This window comes from Thermobia domestica, chromosome 15 (genome assembly GCF_964235325.1).
Source record: "Thermobia domestica chromosome 15, izTheDome1.hap1.1, whole genome shotgun sequence".
NCBI lineage: Eukaryota > Metazoa > Arthropoda > Insecta > Zygentoma > Lepismatidae > Thermobia > Thermobia domestica.
The window spans coordinates 16,390,067-16,413,626 of record NC_137468.1 but is presented as its reverse complement, the minus strand read 5'-3'; the positions used below and the strand labels follow the sequence as shown (position 1 = coordinate 16,413,626).

The following is a 23,560-nucleotide window of genomic DNA, read 5'->3' as shown; positions in this document are numbered from 1 at the left end:
GTCTTGGCTGTCCTCTATTTTCTATCTCCTCTTCTTCAAATTATTTTGTATCTTGGGTCTTCCTCTCCCCCTCTTACCTGGTACTTAAAGCTTTAGAATTCTCTTTTCCATATAGTCTTAGTTTTTCTTTGTTCTATATGTCCAAGCCATTTCAGCCTCCATTCTTGAAAGATTTTACTCAAAGGTCCTCTGTTAGAAGTGCATTTCATACAAGGAATAATCTAAAAAAAGTTACAAAGCCTGTTGTGACACGTATGAGACATAGCTGGAAGATAACACACTTGGTAATAGAGGGCACTCAACACTGGTTCTCGATGTAATCATAGTTTTTGTTCAACCGCTTATCACAACGGCCAATAAAGTTTTCTGTACTATTTGCATAGAAATTCGCGTCAAGTTCTCGTAGCCACCGTGAAGCAGCGGTTTTGACATAATCACATGCCGGATAATGATGGCCAGCCACAGTTTGCTTTAAAATGGGGAAAAGGTGAAAGTCTTTGGGGCTAGGTCAGTGCTGTAGTCGTTTCAAACGTAACATCTGTAGTTGAAGTTTGGGTCTACTGCTGTGTCCAGAATATTGTAATTAAGAATATTGGTCCGTCTTGCTCTGAAGGCATGACACCACTTCCCTATATGTTGCTTTGAAATTTAGTCCTCCCCGTACACCTCTTCAATCTGCCTATGAATGCCAGCAAGTGTAGTATTTATGGCCCATAGGAACCACATTACTGGCCTCATTTCTATTCTTGATCAATTTTCCAGACGAGTCATCAATTTTAATGTCCGCTTCTTGGGCATATGTGACCAGAATCCTAAGTCTTTAAACCTGCACCAAGACAGACAAATAAATCTATTAAATAAATCTGAATAATCTATTAAACTACAAATAAATTTTCATTAAGTTACAGTGAATAATATATAAAAAAAGAAATAAGCTTTGTAAACTTTTTTCGATCATCCCTCGTATATTCGTTCTTTATTCTGTTTTTCCTCATCCCAACACACATCCATCTTTAAGATTCTCATCTCCGCCACTTCCATTTTCTTTTTCTGGGCCCTTGTGATTGCCCGCGTTTCATTAGTGTATATCGTGGTTGGTCTTATAAGTTTTATATATATGGTCTTTTAACCAACAACTTACTTTCTTGTCGCACTGTACCACGCTCATTCTTCTCCAGTTTAGCCAGACAGATTGTATTCTGTTTATATATATATATATATATATATAATCTTCCATCCTGATCGAAGTACAATCCAAGATACTAAATTTTGAGGTAGGTAATACAGTACTCTTTCTCTTTGAAGTTGTAGGAAACTCCCATAAGCTTAAGGTAAAAAATTATCAATTTTAAATATAAAAACATTCAATTAACACTCATAGGTTTTAATCATCACATTTCAAATCTCAATCGTATAGTATGAATAGCATAGATCTTATTGAAACTTGCGCCTTGCCTTATTTCTGGAAAATTCACAAATTAAACTGTTATAGTTAATTTTTGATATAATTTCGTTTTGAATACACAAAATTGCTAAATCGTTCAAATGGTCTTCTGTTAATGTGCATCTTAGATAGATAGTGTTCCGTTTTTTTGAACTGATACGTTTGAAGCAGCTGTGCACAGAAATATCCGAAAGGCGATGCCAAAATTTGGATAGGTGGATTCAAGTACTTTCTCCCTCATCATTTTTAGTAGTTCGAGAACCATTTTTTTCATTTGGGTTAATTCAAAAGAACTACTTCCACTTGCTTATCCGGATGAAGCATTGTTTATTATTAGGTTTTCCTACTTTCCTTTTTTCCCTGGTGACAGTACTATCACTGCCAGCCTGATTTACATTCACAGAATTTAAATGAACTTGGAAATTGATATATTTATCAACAAAGGCTTTTTGCAAGTGTTTTGGGTGGTATTTTAAGAGTTTCTATCACAGAAGTCTTACTGTAGTTGTAAGGAAGGCCAGAGGAGAAAGTAAAGAAACTACTTCAGTATTCGCATTTCGCCCCCAGAAAGCAGAAAAGTGCTAAGCGCCACTTTCCTTTATTTCCAACTAAGTGTATATCGTGACTACCCATTTCATGTTTAATGTTGTGCAGAAAGGAGACAAATGGCAGGAGACAATATGAAAGGTTTGCGGTAAAAACTGAATTCTAGAAGAAAGAAAGAATCGGAATTAGTGTTTCATTCATTTTTATGCTCTCTTGAGGAATTTTCCATTTTGGTGCTTAGCACCTTTCTGCTTCCTGGGAGCGATTTATATTCTGTACCAAGAAACATAATGTTAGTAGTTTACGCGACATGCATTCGAACTGTTGACTGTGAACCTTTTTTTACCGGTGGCACGGCACCTATGGTCGCCTGGTGGTAAAAATCCCACTGATTTTTACGTCGTGTCAAAATTTTACCCCAAAATTTAGTGAACGTCAGTACACTTCTCACTAATTATCATTTTTTTTTTTTTTTTTTTTTTTTTGATTGTTTAGATTTTTAGTGTTCTATAATCCCTTTAAATTATTCAGTAGCACAGGAAAAAGTAGTTCTAGGGATTATAATTGAAAAATTCTTTATATATATATATATATATATATATATATATATATATATATATATTCATTCTTCGAATTTCACAGTAAGAAATTTCAAATATTGTTTATGTTCTTATTCTAGGTATTGAAACAAAATTTGGGTATTGGAGGCGTTATCTCCCTGTTGTGGTTCCAGAGATGTCTGCCGTCCTATGTGTGTAGGTTCTTTGAAATGTGCCTAATGGTAACAGCAGACCACGGCCCAGCAGTGTCAGGAGCACATAACACAATTGTTTGTGCGAGGGCCGGAAAAGATCTAGTCTCGTCATTGGTATCAGGACTTCTAACTATAGTAAGTTCATATATAATAGTAATGGCCAATAGAGTAGAGTAGAATAGATTTTTTTTTAATTGTTGTGAAGCCTGCCCGAGGCAATCGACAACGACAGGTGCATGTATATTATGTAGTTGACACCAGTATCTTATTTTACGTATATGTCGTAGACGTAGATCACACACGCACACTGCAGACATACACATATATACTACAGACATAATTTACAATAAAATGTTTTTATCTTAAATCAAACATTACTTACAAAGGTTATTTTTTAAGTAACGCTCATTTTGTAATAAAAACGAAAGAAAAGAACTAAACGGTGTTCAAGAAAATGTATTTTCTGAATTTACATACAATTCTCTATTTTTCTATGTAAGTTTCGTGCTGGTTTAAACGTTTATCATAACCATTTACTATTTTTTGGTTACCCTCCTCAAAGGACTTTACCACCCGAGATGATAGCTAGTTATTCACGGTCGTTTTCACTTCTAGTCGTCGTGATGACAGCCAGTTGCCGTCTTTACAATTTGGAAATTGCGAATTTTCTCTTTTCGTAAATTTTGATTTCGATAGCCTACACCAAATTGTAATTGATTCAGATGGCCGAGCAGAGAGCGATTTGTCACGGAATTTTTTGAACAGTCAGACCTATTTTTTCACTTTACTGTCACTCGTTACATTGTCATCATACATCTCACATATCTGACCATGAATATTCATAGCTGGCATATTTCTTGCTGTTAAGAATCTAGCAACTGACCGCATTTCAGAGTCGGCGGACCGCTCGATTTTCTGAAGCATGTTAAACTCTTACTATAGAGTGTATAGATGGACAACCTGAATTTAAATGGCGTCCGATTGGACCCAAACATGCTTCTTAGCCTGCGCGTGCTCTCATTCTCAAGGAGACACGAAATTTCAAACAGTATTCAAAAATGCATCTTACTTAAAAAATAACCCTCAAACTATACAAAGGAGTTGAATGTTTGTAAGATATTCATAAATTTTATATTTGTAATAAGGTAGATGTTAATGTTTGTTAATCTATTAAGTGGCATATCAATACAGTCGCCAGACCTAGTATTATATGAGTGTATATCTTGTCTATATATCATAGTAGATGAATTTTGTTTTGTGCGAGTTAGTGCCGTATAGATAAACAGTAATTTGTGTCGTAATAATAATAATAATAATAATAATAATAATAATAATAATAATAATAATAATAATAATAATAATGCATCATTTACATGAGAACTATTGCCCCAAAAACTTCAGCCAAATGCTGTAATAGTTTGGAAAAATAAAATTAAAAAAAAAAATGTCTACCTTACCAGGATGCTTCCAAAGATGAACCTTCAATCTGGGGACAATCTGTATTTTTCCTGAAAGGATTTGTCGAGCAAGTTCCAAAACGGGTTTCAATTCCTTGCCCAGAAGTGACTCCGATCCTTCAGAGATAGAAATATAGAACAGCTTGACCTATATGTCTTATATATAAAAGTGCTTCGCATGACTAGTAGATTAAGAATATAACATGCACTACCAATTACATCAAGGTAATAAAATCAAAAACTTGATTATTTCACTATAAATATTCTATATTAGCGGACCTATAAAAATGAGAAAAGCATATCCATAATATCCAGTCAACAAAAAGTCATTTGTTATCACCACTAATGTGACTCATTGTTATGGCTAGATGTGACACGTTCGGCGTATTTCAATTTCTATATATTCCTCGATTCACCTATATACGTTGCCAGATCCAAACGTTCATTGTATATTCATCAACTGATAATCTAGATGAGTTGTTTAATAGGTCACACGGCACAAAAACGTTCAATAGATTTTGAGTTACTAATTAGGTGAAAACAAGTCGTGGTGGTAATTTGAGCTCATTTACTCGATCCGAACAGCTCTTTCTTTATAGCTATATAAACCGATTTGTCATTCTTGAGGATTTAAGTCCTCTCGCAATGACAAGGCTCGGGTAATGAGAAGAAAGAAGGCTCCGGATAGATGTTGTTTGCCGGAGCTTGGCTTTTGTTTCTGGCCATGTGTGAGAGCCATATAACTTACACCTCACGGTCGTGGCAAGATGGTGCTTGGCCTTTGTTTTTGAGGGCCACGTAACTCTCACTTTTTCGAAGTTATTGGAAGTTGGGAATATATTAACCTCCATATAAGGATATGCCCCATCCGGGCAAGGAATTGAAACCTGTTTTGGAACTTGCTCGAAGATCCTTTCAGGAATATATATATATATATATATATATATATATATATATATATATATATATATATATATATATATATATATATATATATATATATATATATATATATATATATATATATATATATATATATATATATATATATGTTGTCCCCAGATTCGAGGTTTAAGTTTGGAAACATCTCGGTTAAAATAATTTTGTGGAATAATCTCTCTTAAATGTCATACAATATAACAGATCGTTATTAAACAAAATGTAGAATTTCTAAGATCAGATTTATATAACGAATATAAGTAGATACCAAATAACCTGAATAACATTTTGTAGAGCTGTTAGGTCTTCAGTTTTCATTTTCTTTAAAGTAACCATTGCCTGATACTGGGACTCAAATAAAACCACTGAGTGCCACAAGGATTCGTTCTTGTGTCTTAACTTTTCGTTGTGATGAGAAATGAATTTTCATTAAGTTATCACATCCATATCAATCCTATAAGTTAATGAACAACTTTCCTAAGTATAGTTGACCGTCGTTTATAGTAACGATTAAATCAATAGAGGAAAATTTGATAGAAGGAATAGAAAAAGAAAGAAATGTGAACCAAAGAATAGAAATTATACGAGTAAAGTAGGGAAAGAACCTATTGGCCAGAATATAATTATAATATTGGTGGACACATACACAGTTTTTTCCTTTTTTAGAAATTCTCGAAATTCTTTAAAGTTAGAGACATAATTTTGTTTTATTTAGACTTTTCATTTAAAATAATTGAAGAAGTAGTTTCAGTGTTTTTTGATGTTGTCTTCATGGGGAAATATAACGTGTGAGTTGCAATTATTATAATAAGATGTCCATATTTGGAAATCTCCATTAGAGACATTTTAGGGATATGAAACTTGGTATATACCGAAAATTTCGCTTTCAATTTTTTTTTTTTTTTTTTTTTTTTTTTTTTCAACATATAAAAGTGACTTCTAGGTCGTCAGTCTCATCATTAGGGGAAAAGGGAACGAACAATTTGAAATGAATTTTTGAAAACAGCATTTGGCCCGACATGGGTTTTAATTAGTTTACCTTGATTGGAATGCGTATTCTAAGGGGAAAGGGGTTTACATTTTTCGCCAATAATAATGCCATCAAGCAGGGATGCAATATCGGTGCGGGCGAGTATGTAATATCATACCGAAGATAAGTAAATGATTTCTATTGTGGGATGTGGGCTATTGGGCTAGTAAAATGTTGTTGCTTATTTGCATCCCTGCCATAAAGGTATTCTTGCGTGCAAAGAACGGAAGCAAAGCTTGAAATATGAGGTGCTGAGGCCATAGGCCGAGCAAATTTGGATGTCTAGGGGTTGAAGTCCCCAGATAGCCGAAGTGTAGTATTTTATAATGGTAAATTTTATCAATTTAATGAGTACTCAGATTGTTTCGAATACCCCGTAGAAGCGTAGTGAAAATGCATTATTAGTAAATTTTAGGTGTAATCAGATTGAATCATAACGAATCGAATGACGCATTACCAATTATCTATTTCCTATATACTTCTAACCTTGACGAGTTACACAATGTCACGGAAGTGTGATACAGATGGTACAGTCCTACATGGTATAAAATGGACTTTTTAACGTAAATGTCTAGGCTACAGTTGCGATTTTTTTTCTATAAAACTGTTTTTGTATTAAAAGATTGTATTATATTCGGGCAATACGGTAAACGGCTTTTCACACATGCTTCTTGTATCTATTCTACGGTAACCTCTCAATGTTAACAATATTGTTATTGAAGTTACATTTACAATTAAAATCTACAAATATTTACATAATAAAACTTCGGAAATCATGAAATGGAACTTCATAGAAGGAATGGAGTTAGAAGATTCGGAACCCGAAGATGAATCACGGGACGACATGTGGTAACTCAAGCTTGGTTTATTGTAAATAATGTACGGTAATAATTGTAATTGAATGTTTTAATTATGTGAAATGGATTAAATTTTGTGTTACCAGTGACTGACTTCTTTTCTTTTTCTAATAGGGTGATAGGTTTGGTGGAGCATTGGACGGTGCAGCCCGACAGTTCAGTGAGGCTTATGACTCCGGCCTTTCGCCTATGGAGTTCGTTAACTCTATGAGGAAAAAGGGACAGCTTATTATGGGCATAGGGCATCGTGTCAAATCGGTAAGTTTCTATACTGTGATGTTACCTCCATTAAAAATTATTATTTATAATGAACTATACTATTTAAATCGGATACACTTAACAACATTAAAGGAAGCAACACTATCTGACTTAATAATGAATCTATCTAGTTTCAGTAAAATCAGTCTATTTGACTTCCGCGCTAATAGGGTGGATATCAGTAAAACCATAAGAATATAAACAAAGATTATTTTTATTCTGTAAGTTGAGAACTTACATAAGTCGGATGATTTTCTGTAGAACCAAGATGACCAAAATGCACGTTCTACTGTACTTTATTGATTTATTAATGAGCATTGACGTCCCTTTTCAGCAAGGGCTTGTCGAACAGTCTATCGCCTCTCTCTCTCTCTCTCTCTCTCTCTCTCTATATATATATATATATATATATATATATATATATATATATATATATATATATATATATTAAACAAATATTATGTGAGGACCACATTTTCATACAACACAACTTAGGTATGTCAGTTGCTATGTACGAGAGCGTGAGAGCTTACTTCTAACAGTAAGCTTTGATATATTTAGAGCTTACTATACAACAAGTACCATCAACTTTCGTAGTACAGAATGTCCATAATAAATGTGGGGAAAGTTTAGAGAGACTTTGGTTCGGACATTGTCACATATATATCTGCTCTCAGAAAGAATACATAGCTGTTGCTCTTAAAGTAACTGCAGTGCAAGTGTGTTTACAATGAATAGAGAGTTCAGTGTTGGCAGTCAAGACATAAGTTGGAATTATTTCAAGTACAGTGTGTTAACTGTTCTTCTGTGACCGTATTACATCATAATATAATTTTATCTGTATATTTTTAACAGTTCTATCTTTATTCCGGTGATCGGCTTGTGGCAGTGTCCGAATATCTTCGAAAAGCAGTGAAAATAAAATTCCGTTCTATGTTGTTTTATTCTCAAATTGGACGAGTTTATTATACATGTGTGTGTGAATCAAAAAGATGTTTTTAAAACTTGTTGATTCTAATGTGATATTGTAATTAACGATATCATTTAATATTTTAAGTCCAAAGATTTGATTTTCATTAATTAGTTTGAATTAAATATTTTTCTTTTCTTTCCGTACGTCTACATGCTTTCTTTCTTTCCGAATTTATTCATAATGCCAATTATGTGCTCCCTAAAGGTTTTTTTTATTAGTGGAACTCAAAAATTGTATGCTTTCCGAAGTAAAACTTGCTAGAGAAGTAAAATGACACGTTCGTGTGAGGGTGTTTGTGAACGTAAGCCCGTAGATGAAGTGGGTCCCCCAGTAGAAAGCTCTGGTAAATTTCTTTTTAACGAATTCCGCGTCTTAAGGTGAGTCATATTCAAATCATTGTAACCTGTTTATATCTTACTTTTATTCTGGGGAAAAACCTCGATATGGTTTGAAATAATATAAAGTGAACCACACACGAAACAGTAAAGTACATAATAATTTTTAAGTATTATTTTTAATGGTTATATAGTTAAATTAATGGAGTTCACGAATTCAAATTTTCAGATCAATAATCCAGATATGAGAGTGAAAATCATCATGGAGTTTGTGACGCAGAACTTCCCAGCCACTCCTCTTTTGAATTATGCTTTAGAAGTAGAAAAGATCACGACATCGAAGAAACCGAATCTTATCCTTAATGTGGATGGAGTCATTGCAGTGTCCTTTGTAGATCTTATGCGGCATAGTGGAAGCTTCACAAGGTTAGTACACTTTTTATTTTATTTTATTTTTTAAATCTCAATTTCAGAATTTTACACTGCACCAGGGATCCCATTCCCTAAGAGCTTGGGCGTTATTCGAAATTTGTCATTCTTTCTCCCAAATTTCCGACTCTCCATCTCAAATATACTATTCTCCCCCAAAGTTTATCATTGTCCAGTTTCATTTTACCATTATCAATGAAAAATTGCCACCTCCCCTCCCCTTAAAATATTTTCAAATTGCGCCCTAAAGCTTAAAGCTCGCCTGTAAGCACCACTGCACTGCACAAGGTGTTTCGTAATTCCTGTTACAGCAGTTGGGGGTTGAAAGCAAACACGAAAACAAGCAAAAAAAAAAAAGAAAAAAAAAGAAAAAAAAAGAAAATTATTACACCGAAATCGAAAGCGGCGTCCTTTCCGAGTTATGAGCGCGGAAAAGTGCAGAAAATTGAACTTTGAGCATTAATAGCGCAAAGGCTTATAATTAGAAGACGATGATGAATTTCAGAGGAAACTATACTTGTATTGTCGAAAAACGCCATATTCAAGATGTTCGTGAAATTACGCAAGATTTTATTAAACTTTGCCCCATTGAATCCACAATTATCTAGGAGCCTTTCACTTAATTTGTGAAATTCTGTATCTTCTTCCCCATAGTCCTTGAACTTGGTATTTTCTGACAACACAGGTGTGATTTCCTCTGAAATTCACCAAACCTCTTCTTCTAACACTATTACTCTTTGGCGCTGTTAAGGTTCAAAGTTCAATTTTCTCCATTTTCCCGCATTCATAACTCTGAAAGGACGCAGCTTTTCTGCTTGTTTTCGTGTCTACTTTCAACCCCTAAGTGCTATAATAGGAATTATGAGACACCTTGTATATATTTTAGTTTGCATTGTTCATATTAAAATGTTCGTTGCACATTTGTTTTAACAGATTGAAAATTTCCAGAAGAATCTAGAAAACACTTGCAAGTAATAGCGCAAATATTAGAATTTCTTAAAAATCACACACGTGTCACTATGGCGCTGTATTTCAGCCATGTTTGAATTAGGTCGTCTAAATTGATCGTTGCTAAATCTTCAAATGAAGGTTTTTGTAATGTGTATAGCGAGGTAACTAAAGATGGTTGTTTTAGCAGAAGAAAAAACATTGAGTTAGTTGTAGTAAATATGTATTCTTCAATAAAATTATTAATATTAAATACCCAATCCTTGTCCGAATTTAATGGACGGATGTTTCGTCCTGATTAAGAATGACTTGGATACATTTCTTCCAAATTTAGCTGACGTTTTGTGAAAAATATTCACCTCCTTGTTGCGATATTGACAAAACATAGATGTCGGAACAAATCTAATACCATCATCTGTAGCATCCCTAATACATTCCTTCATTCTTCTCCGTATGTTCATTTTCAACATGTCTACCGTATATACAGTAGATACTCTCACATTCATAATTATCCTCCTAATTCGTCCACAAAATAATAATTCTTAAAACCATTGAGTTGTGAAAAACTAGTATTGACATTATTTTATTATTTTAAAGTATTTTCTTTAAGAAGTCTTTAGTTTAAGTGATAGTGAACATATCAATATCTGATTAGTTCATGAACCAAGCAGATCCACCGTGCCAGGTCCCTCAGGGATATGAATTTAGAGGATGTATTGTTTTAAATATGTGAGAGGTTGTATCACGGTCGGTCATTACCGTTTGAAAATCAGTAAATATACAACAGAGAGTAAGCATTGAGAAATGAATATCACACAAGCTTTAATTACTGTATGTATTTAATGAATATTAAATCTGAAATGTTGATTGTGTGTGTGCGTAACGTGTTATGAACTAACTAATGTAAGTAAGCAATGTTTTTTGATACTGACTTCTTTACATTTGTGCGATTACTGTTTATTTTAAACTGGCAATAACTCAGCTTGAGTGTGGTGCCGGCCGATCCATCTTCCCGGAAATGTTTTATCCAAATAGGACGGACATCTAACCCCCAGTGAAGTGGCACACTATCTTGTTCGAAAGTTAAATCTGGAATGTCCTGAATCTGTGACACAACAAATAACTGCAACATATCAAGATAGGTGTTGGCTGTGATCATCTTTTCACGGAAGAAAAAAGGTCCTATGGTTTTATTGTGCATAAAACCGCACCGCACGTTCAGCTTACGGCTGTCTCTGACGGTCTCAAACACAGCGTGAGGATTCTTGGACCCCCAGATCGTAGCGTTGTGTCGGTTGACAACACCATTCAAACGAAATGTGGCCTCATCTGAGAGAAGAATACGTTTCAGATATTCAGCATCTTCCTCAATATCAGACAGCATGGCAATAGCAAAGTCATAACGAGCATTGTAGTCCGTTGGTTATAGAGACTGCACGATCTGGACTTTGTAAGCACGGAAAAGTTGTTTATGTAGGATGCAGTGCAATGAGGTTTTAGGAATCTGTAACTCACGCGAGGCTCTGCTGACTGACTTCTTGGGACTTCTCACGAAGGCGACTCTCATTGTCTACGCATTAGGTCCAGACCTGCCTCTTCTAGGGAGATCATTGATGCAGCCTGTTTCCCTAAACTTAGCATACCACATCTTGATCCTTTTAACATCTGGTAGTTGTCTATGGTATGCCGTCTGGAATTGTCTCTAGACTGTTTTGGGTGACTGTGTCTCGTGATACCAGAGGACACATTGGGCTTTCTTCTGTTTTGAGTAAATGTTTCTGCAAATGGTGTCCGATTCGGCTGTTGTTACGTAACTGGGCCCTGTAACAAACAAAGTAACAGGAAGTAGGTACACAAAAACTTGAATGGCTTACATGCAATTCAAGATAAAAAGTATTTGTCTGTATGTCATATTTTATGCCTTTTGAATGTTTATAATCAGGGAAAGAATTTTGAGACACTCGATATATATTTCCAAAACTTATATATATTTCGATGATATATTCCCAAAACTTAAAAAAAAATAAATTAAAATATATTGTATGTGTGTGCTTTAGTCACATTTTATTTTTATTTCAATGATCATGTGTTTCCTAAGTTAATTCAATATGTCGGTAGTAAAAAACTTCATCAGATAGAGTAAGGAAACAATACGAACAGAATATAAATAAAAATAAATAAATAAATAGGTGAATAAGAGACAGAAAAAAAAAGTGTGATGCTTTTTTGTGGCTGCCGTGTTAGAATGTATGGTCTCCTGATGTCACTAGGCTGAAAGTACAGTAGATTGTGTTTAAGTGGACAGAAACAAAACTAATGGAGTGGATAGATCGACAAAACAGGAGAAGAAGAGTAAAGGGAAAAGGATTGAAAATAATTAATGAGGAAATTAACAAATAAATAACTAAATAAAAAATACGAAAGTATGATTTTAAAAAAATGGGAGGTAAGGTGGAATGGAAATGGTCTGGGAGAAATAATTGTAAATAATAATAATATACACGTGAAACTTGTGAAATACACGGATTCCTTCCCCCCCCCTCTATGAATTCATAATAATATACACGTGAAACTTGTGAAATACACGGATTCCTTCTTCCCCCCCCCCCTCTATGAATCCTTGTGTAGCTACCACAAAAATTATGCAATTTTTTTTGTAATACTTTTAAAGTTGGCCGACATTGTTAAAAATTTGTAAACATCCGCAACAGTGCCTGAACTTGTCATTTTACAGTTTACTGTAGTATTCAATTTATGACGTCAAGTAAAATAATAATTTTGTCACTGTTTTATTGCGTTTGCATACTAGAAAATAAAGGTAATGTTATTTTAGTCAAAGGAAAATGTTTACGAAAATTTATAATAAAAGTGTTGTGAATTAGAGGTGAAAAAATGCATTCCAATATTAATCGTTTGTGTAGTTTTATATAGCTATAAAAAAAAAAAAAAAAAATACTTTTCGTCTTTGCAGGGAAGAGGCCCAAGACTACATTGAAATGGGTTCAATCAACAGCTTGTTTGTTCTCGGCAGGAGTATTGGTTTCATTGGTGAGTATGAAAAAAGAGAGTTTTAAGGTTATTTGTTTGCTCACACGATGCCTGTTTCTTCAGTCTAATTAATGATGTCAGCATAAGGATAATAAAAGATAACAAAACTGGTTGAGTGTATGAAAAACAATAGAAATGAATTAAAAAGGTGAAGAAGAATACACACTCGTCCTACACTTTGCTTGGTAGTCGAGCATGCTAAATCACGATAATTCGCCATTTATTTTGTAAATTTAAGAGTTCGTGCTTACCTGGTTCAAATCCCATACCAACTTTTTAATTTTTTTCTCCTACGATCTACTTGTATAATTATTCTTTTCAAATATCTGTTATTTATTTTTTTCATTTTTTTAAAGGAATGTTAAAATTTAAGTGTACATTTTGAAATCTCTTTGAAATATTGGATAGTCGTGAGGTAGTATAAAAACATCTATTTATTTATTATTTGAATTCGACAAGTAATTTGATCTGAGTCATTCCCTTTTTAAACAAGTCTTTATTTGCGATTTGTATTCATTTCAAAACAATAAAATTACACTGATTTAGCTAGAACATAGGTATTTTTATAGGAACTATTTGACTTAACCTGATAAATATTTGCTTCTTTGTTAGGATAGGAGTTATACTTATTCTTTGTATCGGCGCTACTGGTAGCGTAATAGGTGGTGCTACTGTCAACGTCTATCGACTTTAACTGCCATCTGAAAAGAATCGAAGTAACTATTTAATGGATGGGTAGATTTACTCCACGGTTCTTTAAAGATCCATATAAACGTTGCTTTGCTCAACATTTGTATTTTAGTATAACTTATTGAATATAGCAAAGCTAGTATGAATCAGTTATTCATTAAATCGTTCGCACTACGTGCAAATGGATCTGCGACGTTGCCACATAGTGAGATTTGTGACAAAAATCCGAAAGGGTATATTTTTTCCGCTTTATTTTGACCTGAAGAATTCTGCTCAGTGGTCCGCGGGCACCATTTTTAGTACGCCTAATTGAAAAGGACGTTGATAAAAGCATAGCAGAGTGAAATTAATTTTTGAACATAATTACCACTTGAGTCCAGTTTTTTTATATATCATTTCTCTTTGATTGAAATAAATCTTAAAGGAAAGGTGTTTATATTTTTTGGCTGGGAAAGAGTATTTCACGAGCCCCTGAAATTTGAGAGGTGTAACTCTACATATAATGTATAAATTTTTCATTAAAACAAGTGAACGTGTTTCGGAAAGTTTGCTTCTAAAGAGGAAAAGTGTGGGGGGGGGGAGGAGTAACATCTAATATATTCACATTTCCGTTTTGATATTCCTTAAACCTTATTTTTCCACTTGAAAATCGCACAATTCAGCTGGTATAGATGTATACAAGGATAATCCCAAAAGTACTAATGAAGGGAAGGAACACGCTATTTTTTTTAACCACTACGCCACCTACTCTGTCTCGAAGTTGGTGCTCTCATCTCGGAGCACGTGGGTTGTACCACAGACTCCTGCTGTCATTGGATAATCCTATGTCCATGTACCGAGTACCTTATGACAATTGTGATTTTAAATTAATTAAATAAAACAAATTGGTTGTTTCCTCCTTTGATTAGTATATATGAAATCACAACAGTCATAAAGTTGCCCTTGCCCACCGGGGATCGAACCAGGGACCCCACACATCAAAGATAAGCGCTTTACCACTCAGCCACCGTGCCATCCGAAATCTAAAGATGGTTACGTTCCTTGACTTACTTTGGAATAACTAAATTAAAACAATACGGTTCTTAAATTGCAATTAAATTGTCGAATTCCCTGCATGCTAGAGACATCTATTTGGCGTCAGACAGTCCAAGTAGCGACACATACTTAGCGTGACCCACATAAAATGTCCCTTTTATAATTAGGACTAATGAGATGTGTTGCTTTAATAAATGACACTGAATTCTGATTCGTTTATTTTTATTTTTCAGGCCACTTCCTCGACCAGAAGAGATTGAAGCAAGGCTTGTATCGCCACCCGTGGGATGACATTTCTTATGTACTTCCTGAACAGTATAACAACTAAGAAAAACAATTGAAGAAAAAAAATTAAGTGTGTGTGTTAGAGAAGAAATTTTGAGAATCAAAAATTTGAGACTAGATGTATCTCAACATGCTGTACACTTGCACTGAAGGAAAAAAAAAAAAAAAGAATTAGTCCATTACAAAATGCATACACAAAAATCGATGTAGTTTAATATTTATTTTATGTAGTTAGCTAAAGTGTTGTTTTAGGTAACGAAACCTCAGTCCACCTTCAAGACAAACAGATAAGAAAGTAAAGAAATGAATCAAAAAAGCTGTCAGTGGCATAAGAGTCAGGAGGAGGGACTTGTATGTTTAATAAGACTTTTGTCCTATTATGTATATGAATAGCGATCAGATTTTAGCTATTCTGTGCACTGGCATTCCATTAGCTTGTCTTGTACTACTTTTAATTCACTTTTAATCAACGAATTATTTGCTGTTTTTCGAAGAAAGAAAGAAAAAAAATCTTTTATATCAGTCTTGGCTTGTAATATATTTTAAAATATGAAGAGAAACTAGAATGAATATTTAATTTAATTTAATTCAATCATGGTTCTCCCTCCTTTATGATCCGATGACTGAAGGGTATTATCCTACAGTTACAGAGTTAAGTAGAATAATTTGTGAAGCATAAATAGAAATTTAGTTGCATAATGTTTATTGTATTTTTATTCTTTAAAAAGAAATGCTATTTAACTAGGTTGCTTGCTTAGATACACACACATCCATATGAAGGATATAAGACACATTTAAAAATTAAAAAAAGACTGTTCTTGATGTATGTAGTGAGAGAAGATAAGAAATCGTACAGTATTTTTTAAAATTTTTATTTTAATTAAGACAATGATAGAAAGATTGCATAATGTAAAGAAAGAATGTGGATGTAAATTATTTGCAAGATACAATACTATTTTTTAAAAAAAATAGTATTTTGTTTTAATTTCTGTGCGTTGCAATGTGCATACGTAGCGTAGCACAACAGGCTTCCTTAATTGTGCCACAAAGCATAATAGTAATAATGATAATAAATATCCAACATATTTTGAGATTTTTTTTTTTGAAAGAAAAGATTCTTAATTCAATTTTTTTTCATTCCCGTTGATTATATTTTATGCCATAATGACAATTTTTTTTCGTGCATTTATGTAAATTTTGGTGTTATTGTGTGATCGTTGTATATTTTTATGTTTGTAAATAATGGATTTATCTGTTTTCTCTTTCCTCTATATGAGAATGAAGATACTGAAATACATACACACACTGTTTGCTATTCAGTCAATGATGTACTATTATTTCTAGTTTTATCATGTAATTATACGTATTTCTATTATTAATAGTGTGCAATTAATATTTTACAGTCTTAAGAAAGAACAGCGGACACGTGGTGCTTGAGGCTGTTGAATTGTATGCAAAATACTAAGAAAAATACAAATAGAGGTTGATTATTAGAGACAAGAGTTTTTCGCAATGCGCGATAAAACAAAATGTGTCAGAATTAAGTAATTTTCAGTTTCTTGACGTTTTATGATATTATGTGTGTATTTTCATTGATTTCCGTTGCGCGATAAAACGTGACATTGGCAGGTTTGCGCGAAATTTCTAACAATACACGAAATAACACGAAATTTTAAAAATGTATGTTCATTAATTTAAAAACGCCAGTTTTCCGCTGACGGAACGGTAGAATGTGGCATGAACGGTGCATTTTGGGTGATTCGGACACGGCTATAGAGAACATGTTGCGCGTTAGCTATCACCATCGCAAGCTTTTCTATTCATAGTAAGTTTTGTTACTGATTTTCGTTCACTTTGATTTAAAAAAAAAAATGTATAAGTGAAATTTACAATATCAAGTGAAATAGTCAGTGTATTTTGTTTTCAAGTAATTAACGGTTTATTTCTGTAGTTATCTATGAATAAAAGGAACAATTGTGAAAATGTCAGGGAATATCTTTTTCACAAGAACTACGAAACGCGAAATTTTCAAATTCTTAGTGCGAAAAACTCGTGCGCTAATGATTATAAATGATTCATTGCGCCTGAAGGGGCTTTATTAATATATATAAGACAAGCAACAAATGATCCCGCGATATGCTGAAGATGATTTGGCGCTTCTCCTATGTCTCCTAGATCTTCTGAACTGTAAATTTGTGATTTATTTTGTCTTTTGAGGGCATATGAAAGATAGTGTATGTGCCTCCATACCAACAACTTCCACTCCCGGGATCGCATTGCAGCTGCAGTTATGACCGTTAGTAGCGATATCCTGGAGCGCGTGGGGGGGAGAACTAGATTAGATGTCTGACGTAAGGAAGCCACATCGAATATTTATAACTATATGTCTGAAACGTGGACAATTTACATATTTTCATGTATCATTAATGATTTATGTTATACGGTTTTTAATGTAGCCGTTTCAAACCCGATGAACTATTTATAATCATGTGTATTAGCGTATCTTCGTGACTTATAACAGCAGTGGTTCCAAAATCAGAAGTACGTGGACAGGATATCTACCGGTCACGAAAGTCACAAAAGCTATGAAAAAGTCACGAAATCAGAAGTCGGTCATGAAAGTCATGAAAAATTCACGAAATTTAGCGTTTGGGTCACGAATTTTTTTTATCTGTACATATATAAGTGCAGCAGAAAATTCTGTTCCATTAAACGTCAAAATTCACCACCAAAAATGTTTATGATCGGCTTTAGACTCTACCAAATCGCAGCAAAAGTATGCTTCTATCGCATGTATGAAAATTCGGCGTAATTCGCAGCCAAATTCGCACTTGAGAATGTTACGAAATTTTATGGTTTGGTAAAGAAAAGGTCACGAAATTTTGTTTTGAAATTTTAGTAGACATCCTGGTGGACACACGCAGACACGCTCCTTGCTGGCAAGTGTTACTTGAATCTGAAAAAAATACAAAGGCTATGGTAGAGGTGAGACAGAGTTTTTCCTGGCTTGGCAACACTGTTTATGGTCTCGTCACTAGTCTCGTCGTGTAGGATGACTAATTCTATCTGTAGCAAGTTGTTACATGTTTCCACCACGTTAGTGAGCAGCTGTGTTGAGCTACGCGGAACGTGTTTCGTTTACCTCTCCAGGTTTTTGTGTATAATTGCTTTTCGCGAAGAGTTTTCAAGATGAACAGCGACATAACATTTTGTTGGCGTTCAGGGAAAAGTACTTCGGAAACATGTGCAACATGCCATCAACATTTGAGTAGAGCCACAGTATACCGATGGCACAAGTTTTTCGAAAGTAAGTGCGAATCAGGCGCTTTACTTCCGCATCCTGGACGAAGACTCGTCTATGATTAACGAGTACTGTTGCAACAATTATTTTGAAGACAGGCAGATGTCTGCAAGAGTGCTAAGTGTCATTTGAGCATATCGAAGGACACCCTCCACCGAATTCTGCGTGATCATTTGAAAATAAAGTAAGTGTGCTCTGCATGGGCACTGCATTTTCTTACAGCTAAACAGATGCAACAGCGTGTGTATGTTTGCACCTAGTGGAAGAGACGTATGAAAGATGATCCCCTCATTCTGGATCGAATCACAACTGCCGGTGAAACGTGGCTTTGACCCGCTTAGAAAACAAGAAAACAACACAAACAAGTCACTACAGTCGCCTTGCAACAAGAAAGTGCGGCAATGGAAGAGTGCAGGTAAAGTGATGCTAATCTCATTTTGGGATCGAAGAGGCATGGTGTACCAACATATTGTCCCTCCCGGGTAAATAATGAATGCAGTGTACTACCAAGAAGTAATCGAGAGACTGCGCCAGCACGTAGCAAAAAAAATAGGCCGCGTTTGAAGAACCGCTTCATCGATAACCCCCGTCCCCATACCGCGCAGGCTTTTCAGGAATACGCGACGAAGAGAAAAACAGACATTTCCCCACATCCAGCATATAGACCGGATCTTGCATCCTGCGAGTTTTGGCTATTTCCACTGTTAAAGGCCGCTTTGTGTGGTTGTCATTTCATGCACGAACAAAGAAATGATCACCGCAGCGCAGGTTTTTTGTCAGTTCGCTACCTGACAACGAATTTTCAAAGACATACACAAAGTGCCAGGAGCGTATGGACACTTGCCTAGCTGTCAATGGTGCCTATTTTGAAAAAGATGTATGTCAACGCAATATGGCCCATTCTGAATAAAAATGTTTTGGTTTGTAAATTTTGTATCATTTTAACGATTCTTGGAGGGGTCCATGCACATGCCTGTCTTTTCACTGCTACCCAATTACGACTATTGCGCGTTCATTTTGGTCTCAGTTGGAAGCTAATGAACCAAATTTTCACCCTAGTACATTTGCTAGCCAATTGAGGTCCCTGTTTTCCTATACAGGAAATGGTCTCACCTTCTCTGCAAAAGCTTTTGTACTTTCTTCTTTATTTTCATATTATTATCAGTTTAAAATTTCTATTATTGCTATAATAATTTCTATATTACTATATGAGAAATGGTGTCGAGTTAAACAGAGAATTTAAAGCTTAAAATATACAGGGTAAGGCAAAAAGATGTTAATATTAAATGGAGGTTTACTCATGTGAAATTACAAGGCAGGAATTTGGTTTCAATTTGACACCCATCCCGCTCAATCCACTTATGGAGTCTGTTCATTGTTGATTGTATGGCCCTCTGGGCCATTTGCGCAGGCATAGCAGCGATGACCTAAGTGATGCGGAGGATCAGGTCGTTCAAGTTGCTAGGTTTGCTGGTATACACACGATCTTTGACAATGTCCCACAACCAAAAATCACATGGTTCAGGTCAGGGGAACGTGCTGGCCATGAGAGAAGACCACGTCTGCCAATCCAGCGTTTACCGAACGTGTCGTTCAGGTAATCCCGAACCATCTGACTATAATGTGCAAGGGCACCGTCTTGCTGAAAGCACCCTCGCTGGAGAATGGCAAATGGCGCGTTCTCCTCCATGAACCTGCTGAGCATGGCAAGGTAATTTTCTCCCCTGACAGTCTTCTCTTCAGTTCGGACACTGTTTCCCTTACAATCGTCTTGAACGTCCCCGTCCTTACAAACGTTTCGTAGATCCTACCAATTGTCAGGCGCGAAGGTGCATCCCATCAGATCCAGCCGTGAATTTTTTTTTGTACAGTTACCCACATAAGTACCTGAACCCCTGACTGTTATAATTCCATTACTTGGGGTCCAGGTACTTATGTGAGTTACTGTACGATGCTTGGGGACTGAAAAAATCCATCCAGGCAGCTATTTTCCTTCGTTCCTCAATGGAATATCGGCATACCATGGTTTAATCGGCAAAACAAAAACAAAAAAAGAACACCCATTTAATGTTAACATCTTTTGGCCTCATCCTATATAAAGCGATAATTATGCGTGCTGTGCTGTGGTCTCCTACTCAGAGGGAAGAACGAAGACTGAAAGTATTTCATAATAAAAGTCTGAGGCAAATATTTGGACCCAAGAGGAACAAGAATGGAAAATTTCGGAAACTTCACAATGAGGAACTGCATACTTTATATAATTTACTTAATACGGTTAGGGTCATTAAGTCTAGAAAGCTTAGGAAGACAGGTCATGGAAGAAAAAGAATCGCTTTCGAAATTTTAACTGGAAACTCAATTGGAAAGAGATCATTAGAAAGACCTATGATCATATGAGAGGACAATATTAAGATGGATCTCGCAGAAAGTAGAAACTGTATCCAGTTGGCTAAGGATAGAAGTCAATGGAGAGCTTTTGTAACTGCGGCATTGAATCTTCGGGTTTCAAAGGCCATAGAGTATAATGAACAACTACTGCTTAACATAAACTCTGTTTCTAACCAAAACTTGGTCATCGATATACTGTAAGGCATAAATTTTATTTCAATAATTACCTGTGTTCCATTTCATTGGCGAACTTAAAATTACTACTGCACTCCCCAAGCACACTTTTAATAAAACAGGACAACAATACGTAGTATATCACTTTCATAGGACAGTTAAAAAATAAATAAGATGGCGGAGGGAGCACTGTTTATTTATTTAAAGATAATTGAAATTAAATTGTGTACACCACTACCACGCTCATATTTGTTTTTGCTGAACACTTCTTCCCACTCCTCCGTCACTTGTTCACGTGGAATAAAGAAAAAATTTAGTCAAGGACTGTTAACTAGAGAAATTCGTAACCATTATGCTGCGAGTTGTCAAATGACTGTAACTGCCGACAATAAATGATGAGAGGAGCGATGCAGATAAAGATGTACTTTTCCATGGTAAGAAATAGCTCCTTTTGTATGTGCATAATGTTACTGGAAGTATTTATAATTGCAGCGGTCATGCAACTATAAGCGTAAACCCGAGTCACTCTGTCTTTTTTTATACGAGTTTTCTTTTTAGAGCTGCTTCAATGTTGTTTAGCGCTGAAAGGAGTTTTTTTTTTTATTTATTTTATTTTTGGATCAAAAGATCCTATATATTTCAGTCAAAAATTTTCTTGTAGGCCTTATATCTGGAGAACTATATACGTAGGTTGCCAAACCCAAACTATCACTTAACTCAGTATGATGTGCTTATTCCGTAAAAAATACGAAAACTCGACTTAAGGGCCGTTCAAAACTTTTGTGGCCCCTGATCCAAAAAATCCAATATATTTCATTTAATCAAAAATGTTCTTGTACACCTTATATCTGGAGAACTACATATACTGTAGCCAGAACTAAATTATTACTTAAGTCAGTATGATGAGCTTATTCCGTAAACAATACGAAAACTCAATTTAAGGGCCGTTCAAAAATTTTGTGGCCCCTGATCCAAAAGTCACAATCTTTTGATGCTTTTTTTCCCCCTAAAATTTTTGTTACGCTGTTACTTTTTACACTATTACACGCAACTTTGTAGTATCGGGATGTAAGCTGCTTGAAGAGTAGTCCTATAAATAAAATCAAAAGTACTCACTTAGCTTTTCTGTATCCTGCTACGTGAAAATACAAAAAGAATGTTCAGAAAATCGTATTAAACGTCAAATTTTCACTAACTGCTATTATTATCATGATAAAGGGGAAAAAGATTTAATTAGTGGGAATAGATGTATGAGAATTAGTTACGGAGGTGGTGACTGAAAGCTTCAACATATTAACGCTAATAAACATTGGTTTCGCAATGTACAAATTTTGTGATTCTTCGTTTCCAGATAGTAACAATTGTGAAGGTGTCAATCATGTTATTCCAACTTTTGTCCAGTTCCCCTGTGATGTTTTTCATTCGTTCACAGTCATTATTAGTATACGAAGTTTGGTGATTGTAAGCATAGCCATTCTTTAATTCAAAACAGAAAACGAAATTAAAACTCATGAATGTGTTGGAATATTGAAGAACCGCGGAGGAACAATGCAACAAATGTCAACCAAGTAAATTGTGCAGCTCATTTTGCACCTGCCATGACGATAGGAGAGGCAATTTAATAGCACGATGGCTCAATGATAAAGCGCTTACAATATGATTTTCTGGGGTCGTATATTTTTTTTTCTTAAGTTCTGGTTCAATGAAATGTTTCACTCTGTTAGGGAGTTTCACTGGCTTGACCAGATGGTTTGTTCGACCTTTTTCTGTCATATGTTAGCCATTACGACTCTTGTAAGAGTGATAGCAGAAATCCTCATTCACAGCTTGCTGCACAGTGGACACTGCAAAACCCATTTCTCACTGGATTTTTGTCTCCCCCTTCCCCCCTGCAATTTAGACGAATCCTGGTGTTGCAACAATCGGAACATCCTTTGTGTGTTTTCCTACCAGTCACAGCTTCATAGTCTGCGTTGCACCTCTATATTTTACGTTGTATCGCTTTTATGATTTCACGCAGCATTGAGCAGCTGTCTTCATTGCGGAATTCGGATTTCCGACACGAATAATCTCTCAATATTCCCGTGGCATCCATTCGTCCACCTTGTATATTTAGAGGGTATTCAAAAACATCACCTTTATATATATATATATATATATATTACCAGGTTCCATTTCCTTTATATATATATATATATGAAATGGAACCTTATCTGGAAACATGGCAAAAATTATTGACCAACATTGGTGCACGTATAAATACATTTCGGGGCAGCTCAGGTAAAGGAACAATAGCTATACCATACGTAACATTCATTTGAATTTTGTTCTCGTCGAGAATGGTAGCAGGTTCAATTTTACATCATTTCACGTGCAATGAGAGAGAATAGAAGCGGAAATCGCTCTGGATATATATCTCCAAATGGGACCACAGATGTTCAATTATGTTCAGGTTCGGGGCCTTTGACGGCCCAGAAGTGGTGTTAATTTCATCCCGATGTCCCTCAAACCAGCCGCAATAGCTCCAGTTGTGAAAGTGGGCGCATTAACATCCTGGAATGTAGCGTCATTCCCCGGAAATGCCACCTGGACCATAGAATGAACGTGGTACTCTAGAAATGGTGACATAATCTCGGACAGTGACGCGACCAGTAAGCATCAGCGCAGGA

At 35.2% G+C, this 23,560-nt stretch overlaps 1 protein-coding gene across 3 annotated transcripts in view; it reads left to right on the top strand.

Annotated features, from left to right (window-relative positions):
* Positions 1-16,352, top strand: part of ATPCL (ATP-citrate synthase) — a 191,090-nt gene extending 174,738 nt beyond the window's left edge. For all 3 annotated transcript variants that reach the window (XM_081741358.1, XM_081741359.1, XM_081741357.1), the window contains exons 18-22: positions 2,670-2,879; positions 7,142-7,285; positions 8,823-9,019; positions 12,942-13,018; positions 14,977-16,352. In XM_081741358.1, the coding sequence (XP_081597484.1) occupies positions 2,670-2,879; positions 7,142-7,285; positions 8,823-9,019; positions 12,942-13,018; positions 14,977-15,071 (723 nt within the window). In that variant the 3' untranslated portion in view covers positions 15,072-16,352. The remainder of the gene's footprint in view (positions 1-2,669; positions 2,880-7,141; positions 7,286-8,822; positions 9,020-12,941; positions 13,019-14,976) is intronic.
* Positions 16,353-23,560: the final 7,208 nt, after the last annotated feature.